Raw genomic sequence first — 14641 nt, 5'->3', positions numbered from 1 at the left:
GGAACAAACCATCGGCAGCGATCACACCGCGAGGTTGAATCCGCAGCTTGTGCATATTTTATCCCTGAAACAGCGAATGTTCTCCTGTGTAAAACGTGCAGTTTTCATGCGTGTTCCGTCTCCCTCGAATTCTGGTAAAAAATGATATGGTTGAATTTGCCCCCAGCGGAGAGTTCCCTAAATGCGAGGGAGTCGTAGTAAATACCCCAGCACGAACCTGAAGAGCTCGGGGTCGGCCGAGGACTTGGGTTACATGGATGGTGGAGCGGGGGGGGATATTTTGGATAAGGGCAGCAGCTTAACCCTGCAAAGCCCAAATAAGAAAGAAGCGAGAGGGATGAGCCCGGTGGAAAGTCGGCCAAAAATCGGCCGGAAAGGTGACCGAATTCCGAGGTCTATTTAAAGGCATTATCCATTCAACGGGATCATGAGGACGACCAAGCACGCGGTGACGACGTCAACTTTGAAAGGGAGCTGAATGTGGATGTTGTACTTTCATACCCGGGGGCTTTACAGCACCCACAATATGAATGAAAGGAGGGTAATGAAATGAAATGAAAGACCCTCTGGCCCACACGCACAGGCGGCGCCCTCGTGGACTCGTGCGCTTCCTATGATTGGAAATGCTGATTCAAGGTAATTGAACCAAAGAGCAGCAGTTCTTAGAGCCATGATGCAAAGCCACAGGTTGAGGTTCTGGCACAGTAACGATCTGGACCTTCCTCAAAGCCAGGAACCAGGAACCAGGAACCAGGAACCAGGAACCAGGAAACATCCGTGTTTCTTTGTAGTTTCTTTCTTAGTAAAGATTGTTCTGCGAGTAAACCATTCGTTATCACCTGTGAAGGATATATCTATCTATCTATCTATCTATCTATCTATCTATCTATTTATCTGTCTGTCTGTCTGTCTGTCTGTCTGTCTACCTATCTATCCAGGTACTGAAATGTCTGCTTTTACTTGTAATCCCCGGTGCAATAGATGCATCAAAGTGTTTCGTCCTTTGTGCCAGAAGGGACAGAACACGATCAAACACGTGTGTCGGATATGAACGTCCTCGCGAGACGCCTGGACCTCGACGTCTCCACCCTGCCCTGTTTCCTACAGAGACCTGGGTTATTTCCGTAGCAGCCTTTTTATAATGGCCGGCAGCTATAATTACTGCGAGCACTACCCTAGTGAGAGGGAAACTGAGGGAGGGAGAGAGAGGGAGAGAGAGAGAGAGAGAGAGAGCGAGCCTAAATAGCGTTGTAAATTCATTATGGAGCTTGGATATTGGTATGGTGGTGTCTCCCGTGGGGGGAGAGCCAAAGTTGTCGTCCTCACACGAATAGCAAGCGCTCCCTAAATGAAAAGTGTTATAATGTCCTCATATAGTATCTCCACAGGCAGCCTGGGAACTCACTTGATGTATTACTGTAACGATGGACCCCATGGCATCGCGGGTTTGACGTTGTAGTTGCAACCAAGCAACCAGACAAAGTTGTGTTATAACATCATTTTGGGTATAAAAGGGTGTTCATTATTTCAAATGAGATTCATGTCATGAGTTTTTTGGTTTTTTTCCTGGGCTGTTGTATTTACAAGGCCACGTAAACACACACTTTGAGAGACATGTGAGAGTGTGTTTATGTGTGTTACTCTACCCTCCCGGTTGCTCCGTTCTTCATATTTAGGGTCCCGTTTGATTTCTCAAGGGTTAACGATGTTGACCAACAAAAACACACGCACACACACGCGCGCGCGCGCGCGCACACACACACACACACACACACACACACACACACACACACCCACACACACTAGGGGTTTCTGACGTCTGACCAGAGCTGTAATTGTATATGCTGCTAAAATTGCAATATGATCTGTTCTGGTCGGATCCTTTACAGTTTTGCCATCAAGAACAAGACCAGACAACCCGCCGTGTGCGTGTGTGCACCACCTGAGTTATTTTGCCCATGTATATATGTGTGTGTGTGTGTGTGTGGGTGTCGGTGCGTGTGTGCGTGCTTGTCTTTGTGCATGCGACGTTAACGAAGCATTTGAAGCTGGAATTGGAGGCAATCTTCACACTTATCACCGTTTCCGCATTGGGCCCCGTCAGCCGCCCTCCCCCTCGGCCTCTCCCCCCCCCACCCCCACGTGATGCACGTCTCACTTTCTGTCCACTTTCTCCTTTTCTTTTTATCTTCCCGCTGCAGATTTTTCTTGAACGGACGGTTCTCCTCCCCCTCCTGCTCAGCGGCTTCCTCCACCAGCTCGGGTCCATCCGATCACTGGTTTTGAACCAAAGTAAAGTGGTGCATAAAGTAATTTATCAGTAGTTGATTATCTACAGAACACGTTCTTTTCAGGAGAACATTCAACACAAATTGCCTCCTGGACCTTGTTAAATCCATCTCTCTATCTCCAGTGTATAGTGGTAACTTCAGTATTTTTGAAACCCTTTAACACAGTTAAAGTGCAAAGATTCCAGACAAAGACAATTTTTCCCCCATAATAAATTACGTTTGCCCCAATTTGTTTGGAAGGAAAAGGTTCAGTGTAATTGAATATACAAGTTTAATTGATTTAAACCTCCGCGCTCACTATTAAAATCACGATGTTACAGGATAGGTACGAAGCGCTAAACCCTTACCTAGTTGCATTCATGGAAACCGAGTGCGCCAACCAAAACCTGCCTTCTTTGACGATTTTGAATCCTCAGAATCAGAAACAAAACGTGTGTTTTCCCCCTCTCATGTGTGTACTCGGGGGCCCCCACTGACCCCCGTTAAATTTGATTACCGGTGACACTATAAAAAGTCTGCCCACCGTATCAATTACACAACAACCTTACCCAGAAACAGGAGGCGGGGCTCACATTGCTGCTTCAAGGAAAGTTCAGTGCAAACAATCAGACATTCTGGATTGAATCATTATTGTGTAATATAGAATTAATCAGTGAAATCTAATTTAAATTGTAAATGTTCAGCACATGATCCAATCTGAACTGATTTGCACCGCATGGCATTGGCAGTACACAGCTCCAAAGAAGTACAGATTTCATTCCTCGCAGTTTTAGGCAATGTTCAGATCAAGCAATTGTTATTGTGGACAACAATATTACATTTGCACCGGCTTTCTTCTGCATGCATAAATGTATTCTAAAATATCCTTCAGGCACAGTCAATACACTATTTAAAATGTATTCATCGTAAATGATGTAGGTTAGGTAGGCAAAATCAATCGAAAATACATGAAAATAACATTTTTAATAATAATTGATATATTTAAGCACATCCTAAGAACAACTTCCAAGTATTATTTGGTTTCGGTTCAACACATTTTTGTCCATTAATTGTGAATACGTAAAATGACACTAAATAAACTTTCAGATAAGACCCTTAAGTCCATTTCTCAGGAGGGTCCTTCCTTTTAATTTACCAAGGCTCCAGAGCAGCGCTCGGCTCCAAACAGCAGGGGGCAGTGGTGAGCAGCGGTGGGCGGACGAGCGAGCGCAGCGCCACCCGGTGGTGCGCAGGCGTCACTGCAGCGACTGAGACCGCGGACCGGAGCTGCGGCGCAACCGCGCGTCTATCAAATAATAATCGTATGTGCACAATAACGACGATAGAAGCACGAAGACACAGATGAAACGAAAGAAGCCTTGGCGCTTTTATTGCGATCTTGAAAAAAAAATCCTGTTCAATTATTAACTTGCAACAAGCCGCGTGTGGTAAAATCTGTGTCGACACGGAAAGTTAAAGTAAGTGAAGAGAATAAATCATTTCCTCATCAGTGTCCTATTTATTTACGGGGCGTTGTTTATAAAAAAAAAAAAGGCGTTCGGAGAGGGGGGGGGGGGCGGAGAGAGAGACACGAACAGACCGTGTCCGTCTGTCCCTCTGCGGTGTCCAGGCGACGTGCGACGCGTCCGACGTCGCGGTCACGTGGTCATCGTTAAACATGGCCGCCCCGACGACCGCGCGGTGGCGCGGCGAGCGGCGCCCGGTAAACGCGCGTTTCGGACACGAAACACCAGCAGCAGCCGCAGATGTTTAGCGTCAAATATGTCACTGCTGCTGGATGTTGACCCCTTTGCCGGCGGAGCCAGTGGTTACGGTTCTGTTGAACAACGTTGAACTAGTCTTACCTGCGGTCGGTGTGGCTCCGCGTTGCTATAGCAACAACCTTTTCAGCTCTTCCTCGTTGTTTTGGACAAATTATACGAACGATATAAGAGACATTCCGAAGCGAATAGAAACGTCATCGTTTATTTTATATGTATTTCTATTGATAGAAGTCAATAGAAATATTGTATTGCGAAAGGCATGCTGATATTACGATAGTGACTTCATGCAAGATAAAATACACAACTGTATAAAATACATAGATACATCAGAGTAAAGCAAAAAAAAAACATTTATATTCGGAGGCTATTTCGAAGAGGAATTCATAGATTTATAGTATTTATTGATTAGATAGAGAGATTAGCCCTGAAACGGAACCCTGTGATGTCACCTGACAACATGATGACGTCGGCAGCGTCCGGCGTCAGGGCTCCTTCGCTCCAGCCTCACACAGTGAGACCTTTACGAAAAAGCCAAAGCAATAGCGCCAAGTTTTATCAGCCCGACGCGCTGGGCGCGTTGACCTGCGCCCCATGTTTAGCCGGTGAACGTTATAAAACACGGACCCTTGAGATATTTCTTTGTGTTTTTAGTTCTCTCAGGACGAAAAAGACGCCGGCGGCAGCGACCCCGTCAGGCGCCGAGGCGCGGAGAGGATGACCGACCGCAAGGAAGCCACCGCGTTCCTCAAGGAGGCTGTCAAGATCCAGAGACAGTAGGTGCACACCACCTGGGTGGTTATTAGGGGTGGCGGTTGGAAACCCTGGTTGCCACGCCCGAACACGTAGTGAGCTGTCCAAATCGGACGCAGCCGTCGTTCAACGTCCCGCGATGCCCGTGCACTCGCTCTTGGTGACGTTATCCGTTTCGGGTCACAGGGTGGAGAAGGTGGAGAAGGAGAGGAGTCTTGGCGCCCAGTGTAAGAGGAACGGCTGGACGGAGGGGTTCGTGGAGCTGGAGGATCATGAGAAGACGAGGCGTTACGAGCGAGATGCCGAGAGTAGGTCGTGTCCGACGTTTCATTCAAGTGTGTTTCACTTTGCGAGGTGAAAATTATTGGAGATTATATTCCGACCAGATAATGGGAAGCCTTTCGATAGGGTAAGCGTCTGATTTTGGCACTTTTGTCTTGTTTAGCCATATTTGATGGTAAACACCATTTTGCCGTGTGCTCATTCAGAGTGATTGGTTGATATATTGTGTACATTATCCTATATGAAAGTACATAAAAGTAGTTAATTAATCCCAAACATTAACAATCATTGACCGTTGAAATTCCATGTGGAGCAGAAACATTTGACTGCTTTCATGTGACTTAATTAGTCTGTTTAACCTCACTTCCTAACTTTTTGGTTTCTTGAAATGTGCTTATAAATTATTATTATATATTTTTTGTTATTATTATATATTATTAAAGTTAATATTAAAGTTATTATTATTATTATTATTGTTATTATTATTATTATTATTATTATTATTATTATTGTTATTATGATTATTATGATTATTATTGCATTACAAACCCCATCCACCACCATTCCCCATATCTCCCCCTTTATAGTATCTAGTATATACAGTATATTTATCCTTTGCTTTTTTTCACAGAGATTCGTCTTCAGAAAGAGCTGACGAAGATCCAGAATGTTGTACAGAAGTTCCAGACACAGCTAATTGATGTGAAGCCCACCCCACGGTGTAAGTGAAACCAGAGAATAGATCCAAGCATCCACATGAAGTCCAATGACCGCTGTAGCATCTATGAAGTGCATTAGAGTCCATAGTATTCCATTACATCACCATTGATGGGAAACATCACCAGTGGTGGGAAACACTAATTCGTCATTCAATTCATCAGTAGTACTTGATATGTAGCACATGCTAAAAATAGCAGTTATTTCAGTTTCAAGATAATTCCAGGATAAAGCTTGAGTTGCTCATGTTTTTTTTTTAATGTGTCCACCTTGTTTATTTGTTTGTTTGTTTTTCTCAGTAATTCAGAAGCTTAAGGAAATAATGACAGAGGTGGAAATCTCAATCGTCTCATTCAAAATGGACCAGCGCTCGTGGTAAAAGAGGACAATCGACGAATACAAGTTGATTTTCCAGCCCGTCCCGATTTGAAGTTTGGATGCTGTTGGTGGCATGCACACGATTGAAGCGGTGCTCTCCCCCTCTCTCCCCGCTCTGTCCAGCTTCGAGCAGCTCATCAAGGACGAGAAGATTTTCTTCCAGGAGATCGCTGCCTGCGAGAAAAAGATTGAAAATTGGAGCCTGGGCGTGAACTCGGACGCCAAACCGACCTCGGCTGCTGCGTTCAAGGTGCGTCTCCCCTAACCCTCCTCCCCGGAGAAAGTGCGCCATCATCGTCTTGTTATTCGTTTTTAGTATTAGTATTAATATATTGTTGGTACTTGGTCATAAAATAACTTTTTTGGAAAAACGCGACACAAAAAACATCAACCAGATCATATCACCAGGAAAGTGATGGTACCCTGAACAGGTTGTAATGTTCCTCTGCTAGGGGAGCAGACCTTCGAATGCGGACCACCCCCCAGAAGTCAAAGCCTTGGAGTCGTTCCTGCTCCAGACAGGAGGTTGCCACGGGGGCTGGGACCAGGACGACCACCAGATATTTCTCAGGGTAATACAGCACCACATAGTGTGATATACTCCTAAAATATGTATCATGCAATGTAGGATAATGTAATAAAACGTATACACGTCTTCTCTGGGGTGATTCTCATAACTCCTCTGAACCTAACGTGATCCCAAGGTACGGACCAAGCACAGCGCGCGACCCGCCTTCAAGAGAGAAGCCAAACTTTATTTGCCCGGTAAAAGCGTGGAGGACGTCGAGCAACACGAGGGCTGGTATCTGGAACTGGTCGGCCTCCAAGACAAGAAGAGAGAGGTAGAGAGATATAGTTACTGTATATAAAATAATATAAATAATATATAATAATTCTATATTATATATAAAATATAATAATTATATATATAATAATATATAATAATTATATATTAAATATAAAATATAATGTATAATTATTATATATATAATAATATATAATAATTATATATCACATATAAAATATAATATATATGTATATGGCAAACAAATCCTGTATGCATCATGTGGAACAAGAAAATCTAGAGAACAGAATTTTTTTTCTCTTTGCCATCGCACTGGACGTGGAATGGATAGCGTGCAGTAATGTTGATCCGTAAGTGGAGGATTTCCACCTGTTAACCTCCCACCTCCTCCCATCGCCAGGCCATCCAGCGCTGGAAGAATGCCAGACAGCGAGAGCGGCGAGGGAGACTCGAGGGCCGAGAGGAAGAGAAAGAAAGAAAGGAGGAGAAGACCAAGGTCCAGGCGCCGCAACACAGGTCAGGCTGTCCGGGCCGGACGGTTAAAAAGAACCACTTCACGGCATTAGTAGTTGATCCGACCCACTGCACCTTAACCTGTGCTCTGTCGTTCACTGATCCGTTCTAGGAGTGAGGAGGGGAGGAAGGAGGCTGCGCTGCAACTGGAGGAATGGAAGGAGAAGAAGAAAAGGCAAGAGGAGCAGGGGGAGGAGCAGAGACGCGCAGAGGAGGTTACAGAGAAAAGACGAGCAAAGGTGTGTGTGTGTGTGTGTGTGTGTGTGTGCGCGTATGCGTATGTGTGTGCGTGTGTGTCTGTTTGTCCAAATAAAATGAGCTCAATAGTTTATATCAAGCTTGTCCAATGCTTACATTTTGAGGAACCTCAAGATGAGAGAGAAGAGTCGTCTGCAGATGGCAGAGAGGAGCATTGGGCAACGTGTGCACATCAAGTGGGACACATTACTATAGGGGTTCTGTTTAGTTTGTTTGCTGCTCTGAAATCAACATAAACCTATATTTTCTCTCATTCTTTCTTTTCTTTTTCAAACATTTCAAAGCATTTAACTTTGAGCACTAAACGGAATTGGAACATTGTGGCAGCCATAACAAAAGGGGTATTTCACTTGGTGGGAGAATATAATATGATATGAAATTGCCTAATCACATTTTTCTGTAATACTGTAAAACACATTTTTCAATAATCCTGCATTTACAATCATGTAGAAAAAAGGAAAGGTAACAGAAACAACACATGAAATATTAAAGCAACGCTATGTCACTTTTTTTTACCTTAAAATAACAGCTTCCAAATCATTTTGATGGTCCACTGACTTGTAATATGGAGAATGTTACCTCTTTCATTCCCACCCGAACGCCTGTTGTTGCACTTTGTAACTTTGTAACGCAGGAAAATGCGCCATGCTTTATGGCACTACGTCTTCCTTGATGTTTGGCTCCAGTAATTACTGTTCTTTTGCCTGGTAAAAATGAGAAAAAAAAAAGATGAATTATAAAATTGCCGGTCAAAATGTCTGGTTATAATGCTCATACAAAACGTGGCCTCTCCACCTCCCGCGGGGCGGATGAGACGGGCCAGTGGTGCGCCCGGCACCCACACGTCAGCCTCACTTTCATTGTGCCACGGAGTTTGTTTCACCCTCTGACTCGTGCGTGCGAGCCGACCTGGCAGGCCGAGCACATCTGGTACCTGCACCTTTAGCAGGGGGCCCTGTCCCTCCCCACGCCCTCTCAGCCCACGGCTCGGGAAGCGGCGAGGTCAGTGCAAGGGGCGCTGTATCCTAGGTGTACATTATACTTGTATTTGTAACATAGACTGTTATTGAAACGTGACCGATAAGGTTCAAATTTGGCCGGTTAAACAAACTATTTTTGGACAGCGGAGCGAGTTTTATGACAGTGGTGCAAAAGTCGAATTGCACTCAGAAACTGTAGGGGTGGCAAATCCCAAATACCAAAAGTTACTTAGTGCTGCTTTAAAAGTAAAGAACTGTCAGATGAAGGGTTTGAGAAATTATCATTTCAGCTGACTTGTATGCCAGCACGTCATGGCCAATAAAGCTCTCGAATCTCCTTGAATCTTGAGAATCGGGAGAATTTTTCTACATAGACCGCACGGCATAATATTCTGCAAGTAAAATGATCATCCACCAGGAGGAGCGTCGCAAGCAGCTGGACGTGAAGCTCACCCTCGAGGAGCTGCTCCGACTCAGGCGCGAGGAGGAGGAGGAGCAGGAGATGAAGAGGAGAGAAGACCAACAGAGGGAGGTGGAGGAGAGGAGGTCGGAGGCGGCAGTGGGCATCAAACGCTCCCAGGAACGGGTAAGGAGCGGTGTGGGAGGACGGGCGGAGGCGAGGTCAGAGGCTAAAGTCGCAGTAGGGGACAACGTAGAGCCTGTCTTCACCTCAAGCGCTTGGACCCCTCTGCAGGATTTCCAGAAGGTGGAGGCAAGGCTGCGGGAGAGACAGCTGAGGGAGCAGCAGGAGGCAGACAGACAGAAGAGAATTGTCGCCAAGACCAAGGAGAAGGTGAGTGAGGGAATGGCTGTTTAATTTGACTGCGAAGGATTAGTAAAATATCAACCATAACGTTTGAAAACTCCTTTAATATTCATGTTTCCATTCAAGTCATTTCACATTACATTTCACTGCATATATGTATGGAAGTATGTATATGTATGTGACAAATAAAAAATCTTGAAGTCAACATAGTCAACATAGAAATTAAAATATTAGCCCTTAAAAAAAAAAAAAAAAAAAAAAATGTTTTATTTATTTATTTTTTACGTTTTTAGACTGGTGCGTTTATCCTTGTTTTCATACTTGTGATGTTTTCTGACGCTAAAATGAATTACTCTCATCGGGCATCACAGCAGTTGCTTGCCGCCCGTACAGGCGGAGGGCCACGTCAGCCGTGACCCCTCTAGACTGATCCGAGCCACCAAGGGATGGGAGGAGCGAACGAAGCACATCGGACCATCGGGTGGAGAGCCTGTACTTCAGATGTTTCACAGGTCACCGCCTTATCCTGGTTTCCCAAACCCTTTCGATAACCCGAAAAGAAAAAACGGATGAAGGCATATAAGCCAAAACTAAATAAAGGCTTTTTAATTATTTTCCTTCACAATCACACTTTTTTTTTATTATTATTATTATTTTCAATTTTCTATTTCTGTCTTTCTTCATTTTTGGAAATTATTATTTTTAATTATTTTGAGAATGGCTCTGCACCCGGGCGCCGCTCCGCCACTCTCGTCTTTCAATTGCGTCTCATGGCTGTGATTTAAAAAGATTGGATTTCCTGCCCCTACTGGCATTCGACGGTGGGTGGTGTTTTATTTTTTCACGCCCAACCAGAGGTTAAAAGGACACTGGACCCCTGCTCCACGCAGTTCAAAGAGGGCTGCAAAGCTCCCTCTCTTCCACCATTTGGGAAGTCAGACCTAGCGGCCATCTTCCTCATACCGCAACATAAAGAAAGGCTGGTACGGGAAGCTCTGGCGACCAGAGAGGTTGGGCAACGCCAAAGCGACGTGTTCCACGCCCGCTCCAGTGAGGTCGGCGAGTTTGGTGTTTGGAGTTGGTGGACGATATTGTCCCCAGAGTAAGTGTCGGGTCTTAGCCATAAACTCTGGGCCGATATATCGATCGGTTAACGGGCACACCGCTGACTACAACGCAGGGCTTGTTTCTAGGAACATGGATGATTGCAAAGCGGCATCTTACTCATTGATAAGTTATACGGAACTGACAAGTGAACGCTCCCTGGTGGACAGAACATCAGTTGACGCTGGTGTGGCGGATACTGAAAAACATCACACTTTGTGTTGACAATGGACAATCAGAAGCTCATTTTAAAAAGTATATTTAAATATAACTCAAGACTATTAGTGATGTTGTTTCTTAAGATAAGAGGTAGGTCACAATTTACAACAAGTCACTGGCAAGAAATCTGTTGACTGGTACAGCAGTAAAAACAGTGCAAGTCGAGAATGCGATGAGACATAAAGTGAGACAAAAACTCCTAACAGGTATGTGCATGTGCAGTTTCGCCTGCCACACACCACCCGAGGCGTTTTCAGGGCCCTCCGGCACAGAGACATAGATGACGGGGTGGAAGACACAAGTTTATTGCAGTGAGTGAGGCTGGAGGGAACGAGCCCTGGAGCAGACAGACAGCGTGTCATGACAAGGGCTCCACTCCTGTGTGTGAGTGTGTGTGTGTGTGTGAGGATGGGGGTTTTACCTGTTGCTCGTTGATTACTAATGAGCAACAGACGTACAGCCACACCGGTTCTGGGCCCAACTACCTTAACCGAAGACCAGTGTGGCTGGTCAAACCACACCACCCCCACACTCCAGTGCACATACCACAACAAAATGTAACAGGAAGTAGCACTATGCTAACTAGTGAGACTGATATTACACTAGTTTTACAGTATTACAGAAAAATGTGGCATTACAGTAATAACAGCAGTGCTGATGATACTAGTTGTAATAATAGTAGTACCACTAATAATGTATAACTATAACAACAAAGAAAAGAATAACTGGAGACGGGGTCAAAACAGAATGTTCAAGGTTCTGAAGAGGAGGGGAGTGAAGGAATGGAGCAATTATTTTCCTGGAGTGGCCATAGATTGCCAGACTGGACGAGCCGTTTCACTTCCCGACCCACTTACTCCTCCTTTTTTATGAAAGCAGATGTGCATTTGTCCCACGTCCATGAGCATGTGAGAGTATAATCGAGATTTTTTTGATCCAAAATGGTATTAAAAATGTCGATGTGAAAAGTATAATCCAAATTTATAATCCAAGGTGGTATTATAAATGTGTAAAGTATATGTCACAGCTGACGTGCTGAGGAGGTCTTGAAGAGCCTGATGGCTGCCGGCACAAAGAACGCCTGAAACGGGCCGTTGTCCACCGTGGAGGGATGAGCCTTTAGCCGAAGGTGCTCCTCATCAGAACTCCGCTCATCCTACAGAGGGTGAGAGGGGTTTGCCAGCATGGCGTTGATCATCCTCATTCTCCTCTCTGCCACGACCTGCACACTGTCGAGTTCAAGCCCTACAACAGAGCTGGCCTTCCTCACCAGCCTGCTGAGTCTGTTGGCGTCCCCAGGCTCGATGCCACCTCCCCTCCACCCGACGGTGAAGAAGAGCCTCAGAAGGAACAGCCTGCTCTGTCCTTTCCTGTTAGAGGGGCCTCAAGTGTTTTCAGTCCAGTCCAGTTTATTGTTGATCTGCACGCCCAGGAACCTGTAGGAAGCCACCATCTCTGCCTCCTCCCCCTGAATGGTAACAGATCTGCTGTTATGTCGTGGACCGTCGGAAGTCCACCATTAGCTCCTTCGTCCTCCGTATGGTTCCCGATGCAGGCAGATGTACCGTGGCCCGCCGGTGAGGTCGTCGGTGATCCAGGCAGGATCATCCAGGCAGGAGGGGCTGGATGGTGTGGAAAGCCCGAAAGAAGTAAAAAAAAAAAGTGACTCTCACCTTGCCTCTCCTGGTGGAGTACACTTGGTGCAGGTAGACAATGGCATCCTCCATGCCGATACAGACCCGGTACGCAAACTGCAGTGGGTCCAAGGATGTCACTCACCAGGGGCCTGAGGCGTTGCAGAACAAGTCCAAGGGAAATGTTCTCCTTAATTTTTTTTTAAGCTACGAATAACCACTACAAGAAATGCAGTGCAAGGAAAACATACTTGAAGAAAACACAATTCAAACTATGAATATTAACGTTTCAAAAATAGGTAGCAGCATTTGCTTAAGTATATTCTATTTCATATTTGAAATCCATGCAACATTTGACTGAAGGATTGTGTACAGGGTGTAATGCCTCAGACACAACTGATGTGCACTGGTCCCATGGATTCAATGGAGGTGCTCTCAAAGTCAGTTGAGGAGCTCCGTGATGAAGCTTCAGTCGCTAAAAAATGGAGTGATAGATACTTTGAGAAATGTCAAACTTTTTACCGATGGCTGACGGTTAATATCTAATTTTCAACAGCATGTCCTTGAAAATATTTTTTTTTTGTGATATTGTTTAATAAAATAAAACATTGAAGAATCTTGTAAGGAGAACGGTGAAAGATGCGAGAAAGATGCTGTGGAACTTACACACACACATAATCATATCCAGACAGCACATACTGTATATTTTTGCTTTATGTGGATATATATTGGTTTTACTGATATGAGTTATTATTTTTACTTCCTACTTTGTTTTGCACAGCGTATGGAGTTGCCCTTTAACCGTTTTACTGTATTGTACTTGTAGGATTGTGACAAAACAGCTTTTTCCACATTTGACTTACCACCCATTTTTCATGCATTATTTCTATTTATTTTTTTTTTTTTTCTTGCTCAAGATGTTTTTGCAGTTCATTTTGGTTTATTAACTTACCTACACAAATCTTAATTAGGGTGTCCTATTCCATTTTTATATTTACTAAATAACTTTCTTTATCAAAAAGATATCTCAATTGTATTCATTGCTGGGGGAAAAAATGCTTCAAAGTATTTATTTTATTTTGTTTCAGAGCTGTTCCCAGTTGGAGACAAGCCCTGTGAATATTACCAATGGAAATCCACGGAATATATGCAAGTTTTCTTCCATTATACTTAAGATTCATTTCAAACGTAACAACATGTTAAAATTCAAGGAAATTCAGCTTTGTTGCAGCGTAGTAGACGGTGGCTAAATGATGTACACTAATGACAACACTGTGCTTTATTGGCGGCTGGTTCCCCAATCTGTCAGAGGGAGAAGTTGTCATATATATAATTCATAATTTCACATCATTTTTAAAAATCGTGTTTCCTGTGCTGGGCGCATTTGCAGTGCGCTATAGTGGCGTCCAATGGAGGGGGTGTGTCTCTGCTTCCTGGTGACGTATCTGTTGCTGCTCTGATTGGCTGCTGCAGAGAAACGTCAAGGCGCCCGAATTCTGGCCCACGCTGAGTGTCCGGAGGGGTGACTATTCCTCTTAGAACTTCACCTCCACGATCTTTTCCGTTTCCCATGTTTGCAGACAATGTGAATCTGCTAAACCCGCTGCATCTCTACATTTCAGATGATTATGTTTTATATTATGGTATGTTGTATTACCTCTTATATATACTTATATTTGCCTCTGGTCTAATTAGCCAGTTATTCTATTCTGGGATTAGATTGTTTCATGTGCACATGACGGTGGAATCATTAAGCCACGGAGAACTTGCATGGAACGTACTTCGAAACTTTTTCACGCAATTCATTACGAAGCTGTGTGTGTGTGTGTGTGTGTGTGTGTGTGTGTGTGTGTGTGTGTGTGTGTGTGTGTGTGTGTGTGTGTGTGTGTGTGTGTGTGTGTGTGTGTGTGTGTGTGTGTGCGCGTGTGCGTGTGCTCTCAACACCAATATCAACACCAATCTCTCTGCTGTGACTTGTATCTATTTTCATATCTGAAATGTATTTTTTATATGCATTCATTTTGTATTGGTATACTGGTCTTATAGTTTATGAATAAACAAAGTCAATTAAACCACAGGTTCCTTTTAATAAAGAACGTTAAATATATTCTGCAAGAATATGTATATGTTATGTATATATATATATGCATATATAATTGATTATAGTTTTTAAACCTTGTC

General features: G+C 44.2%; 1 protein-coding gene across 3 annotated transcripts; it reads left to right on the top strand.

Moving 5' to 3' along the window:
* Nucleotides 1–4424: 4424 nt before the first annotated feature.
* On the top strand, nt 4425–13601 carry ccdc112 (coiled-coil domain containing 112). Of its 3 annotated transcripts, XM_080004110.1 has the most exons (14): nt 4425–4565; nt 4706–4827; nt 4991–5112; nt 5718–5807; nt 6103–6178; nt 6305–6431; nt 6634–6753; nt 6886–7023; nt 7387–7502; nt 7612–7738; nt 9156–9323; nt 9432–9530; nt 9897–10015; nt 13549–13601. In XM_080004110.1, the coding sequence occupies exons 1-14, from the start codon at nt 4497–4499 to the stop codon at nt 13577–13579; spliced, it is 1524 nt and encodes a 507-aa protein (XP_079860236.1). In that variant the 5' UTR covers nt 4425–4496; the 3' UTR covers nt 13580–13601. The 3 variants fall into 3 exon arrangements, with proteins under 3 accessions (XP_079860236.1, XP_079860235.1, XP_079860237.1); XM_080004109.1 differs by lacking the exon at nt 13549–13601 and having other exon boundaries at nt 9897–10189; XM_080004111.1 differs by lacking the exon at nt 13549–13601 and having other exon boundaries at nt 9875–10066.
* Nucleotides 13602–14641: the final 1040 nt, after the last annotated feature.

Source organism: Zeus faber, assembly GCF_960531495.2.
Source record: "Zeus faber genome assembly, chromosome: 7".
Classification (NCBI taxonomy): Eukaryota; Metazoa; Chordata; class Actinopteri; order Zeiformes; family Zeidae; genus Zeus; species Zeus faber.
Note: the sequence above shows the minus strand (reverse complement) of the source record. Positions and strands in the feature narration are given on the sequence as shown.

What these genes read in the sequence shown, in the direction of transcription:
- ccdc112 (XM_080004109.1), top strand. Translation starts at nt 4,497, where the DNA reads ATGTCACCTGACAACATGATGACGTCGGCAGCGTCCGGCGTCAGGGCT. An exon ending in GCTGTCAAGATCCAGAGACA is followed by an intron (nt 4,828 to 4,990) that starts GTAGGTGCACAC and finishes TTCGGGTCACAG; the next exon opens with GGTGGAGAAGGTGGAGAAGG. An exon ending in CCTCGGCTGCTGCGTTCAAG is followed by an intron (nt 6,432 to 6,633) that starts GTGCGTCTCCCC and finishes TTCCTCTGCTAG; the next exon opens with GGGAGCAGACCTTCGAATGC.